Here is a 3,031-nt window from a genome sequence, read left to right as displayed (position 1 = left end):
TTGGTAAGTAAGGGAAGTGGGTAAAAAAAAATTCTGTGGTTTCATTTTCCCCATTGCTATTGCTGGTTAAAAAAGAAAGGACCCTTTGCCCTAACTGGTTTGGCTCAAGGGGATAGAGCGTCGGCCTTCGGACTGAAAGGGTCCCAGGTGGGATTCCCAGTCAAGGGGCATGTACATCCTCAGTGGGAGGTGTGCAGGAGCCAGCTGACCGATGTTTCCAACTATCCTTCTCCCTTCCTCTCTGTAAATATCAATAAAATATATTTTTTTAAAAAAGAAGGAACTCTTACTCTTTGATACAATGGATGGACCTGAATAATATTATGCTAAATGAAATAAGCCAGTCGGAGAAAGACATACGATCTCACTTATATGTGGAATCTAATGAACAGAATAAACTAACAAAACAAAACAAAGAAACAGAACAAATTGATAGCTGTCAGATGGGAGGGGGGTTGAGGGACTGGATGAAAAAGGTGAAGGATTAAGCAAAAAACAAATAAAAACAAAAAATTCATAGACACAGACAACAGTATGGTCATTACCAGAGGGAAAGGGGGTTGGGGAGGAAGGAGATGACGATAAAGGGGAAATAAATGGTGATGGAAGGAGTCTTGACTTGTGGTGGTAAACACACAATACAATATACAGATGGTGCATCGTAGAATTGTACACCTGAAACCTATATAATTTTATTAACCAAAGTCACCGCAACAAAATTCAATTAAAATATCTACCCGTGAAGTGGATTCTGGGGAGACGGGAGACAGGGGAAGAGAAGTAGGCAGGCTGTAGATAAAATGAGACCCTGAAACAATTTTTATTCAATAATTTAATAGCATCAATTTATTTACTTCAAAACTATTGCGCCATTTGTTGAGCTTTCTAAGAAATTAAAATTCTGCCTTACACCATTAAAGTGTTGTTTTGCTGTTTAGCAAACACTTTTTTCTCAGACTTTGCATTCACAAATTCTGAATTATTAAGACCCCCAAGTCAACAAGAGTTTATGGTATTAAGCAAAATAGCACAAATAATAAAGTCAGTTTTAAGGCTCTACTTGCCCTTCTGTTTTCTACTGAGCCTCAGTGGTGGCAGCTGAGAATTTACTCATTCGTCTCAGAAAGGCTGAGTGAGCTCACTGGCCAGGGCATGTGTAGGCAGAGGCCCAGAAACGTACCTGACAGTCGCTGCTAAAAGAGGTGCAGGACTAGTGACAGACATTTAGGAAACAGAATTCAGGCCCAAGAGTCAAAACACTTGGTCACGACTGTGATATATCGCACGTGTGCACATGAGCACAGGGCCCTGGAGCTGCCCACCCCACCAGGTGGTTAAACTGGAGGCAGGCCTGCTAGGGGCTCACAGCAGCGCAGGGGCGGGGGACACGGTGACACAGGGACACCAGGCACAGGGACATGAGGCACGGGGCAGCTCCCGCAAAGTGAGGGACAGGAGGTAAACACCTGAGCAGGAGTTGGGGTGGGGGGGTCGGCTGGGGGTACTGAATGGGTGGAAAGAGAAACAGGCCTTGCGGGCTCTCAGGGACTTGGCGGGCTGCGGGGTCTGTGCAGGTGCCGCCCTCCGCCCCCCGTGCCGCCCCCCGTGCCGCCCCCCGTCCAGTTCCTGGTCCCCCTGGGTCCCGATCCAGGTCCCTGTCCTAGGTCCCCTTCAATCCCTCTCAGCCCCTCTTAGGTCCCCCGTTGGTCCCGCAGCCTCCATCTCGCCCTTGGCTTCCCCTCCTCTCCCCAACAAAGCCCAGCTGTGGTTGCAGAGCCGCCCCTCCCACGTGGAGATACTTCCCTGCTGAGGGGGTGTGAGTGGGCACTCACCTCGCCACTGGAGGGTAGTGAGGGCCTCAAGCTGGTAGTTGTGTCTGCACACTGTGTCCACATAGGCCCGCTCCCGCTCCATGAGCTCCTTCTGGCCGTTCCAGTTCTCAGCGAGGAGCTGCCCCAGCGGGGTCAGGGCGCGGAACTCCCCCACGTCGCTGTCATAGCGCACCTGCTCCTCCAGGTTGTAGAGGTATCTGGCCACACCCCGCACGTGCTGCGTCCCATTGGTGAAGTAGCAGAGGCCCTTAAACTGGAGCACGAAGTTCCCTACAGGGAGCCGCCCTTCAGGCCTCAGCCCCCAGGCAGAGCGGCTGGTGCGCCTGGGGACAGACTTGCAGCCCCACCGGACCCAGCCTTAGCCCCACCCTGCGCCCCGGCCCGGACCCTCAGGAGGCTCCTCCACCCCCTCCCCGCCCCTGCCAAGGCCATAGAAACTGCCCGCCTAGAGGGAGGGGACAGGGTCTCCTGGACGCCCTGGGGCCTGGATCCCGCCTGAGCCTGACACCAGTTGGGCCCGCAGTCTGAGATCTCACATCCAGGCCCTGCCTCAGAGCGGTCAGGACGCCCTCCCCTGAGATCCCATTTCCCAGGGAATCCGGAACCTCAGAGACCAGGGTCCACAGGCCAGAGAGTCCAGGGAGCAATGACGGAAAGCACGGAACCAGCGTCCTCGCTCCACAGGCTCGCACTCACCCCTCCTCCCTGGCACAGACCTTCCCCCACTCAGTGTGGTCCCAGAGACCAACCCCTCCAACCCCAGAAAGGGAGGCTCATCATGGAAAGGGCACAGGCTTCCGAGTTAGATCAGCTCGATCCCAGGGGGACTGTGCCAACGGCCAGCTCGGGCAGTTGCCCAGAGCACCCATAGCATAAAGGTAATTGTGTAGAAAGACCAGGACACCTACACTAGGGGTGGTGGGAAGACTGACAGAGTTTACATGGAGACAGAATCCTGTCTGAATAAATGGCTTCTCAGCATGTCATCCCCTCTTCACTTTCCCTTTCTCCTCAGTTCCCTCCACCATCAACTCAAGACCAATCCCACCCACTCACTGTGTGACCCCAAGTCCCTGGGAGGAAGCTGAGCCCCTGCCTGTGGCACCAGGTCAGCTGCCCGGAGGCCAGGGTTTGCTGCCAGCCCTCCGCTCAGACTCAGGGATGGGGAACCCTTCCCCCAAATCTGACACCACAGACCT

At 53.7% G+C, this 3,031-nt stretch overlaps 1 protein-coding gene across 1 annotated transcript in view; it reads right to left on the bottom strand.

The window, feature by feature from the left end:
* The window catches only part of LOC102417268 (HLA class II histocompatibility antigen, DQ beta 1 chain-like), an 11,125-nt gene that overhangs the window by 5,043 nt on the left and 3,051 nt on the right, over window positions 1–3,031 (bottom strand). Inside the window, exon 2 of the mRNA XM_023747792.1 lies at window positions 1,833–2,102. Coding sequence (XP_023603560.1) covers window positions 1,833–2,102 — 270 coding nt within the window. The remainder of the gene's footprint in view (window positions 1–1,832; window positions 2,103–3,031) is intronic.

The sequence above is a fragment of the Myotis lucifugus genome, unplaced genomic scaffold (genome assembly GCF_000147115.1).
Source record: "Myotis lucifugus unplaced genomic scaffold, Myoluc2.0 scaffold_979, whole genome shotgun sequence".
Taxonomy (NCBI): Eukaryota; Metazoa; Chordata; class Mammalia; order Chiroptera; family Vespertilionidae; genus Myotis; species Myotis lucifugus.
This window is presented reverse-complemented; position numbering and strand designations above follow the sequence as displayed.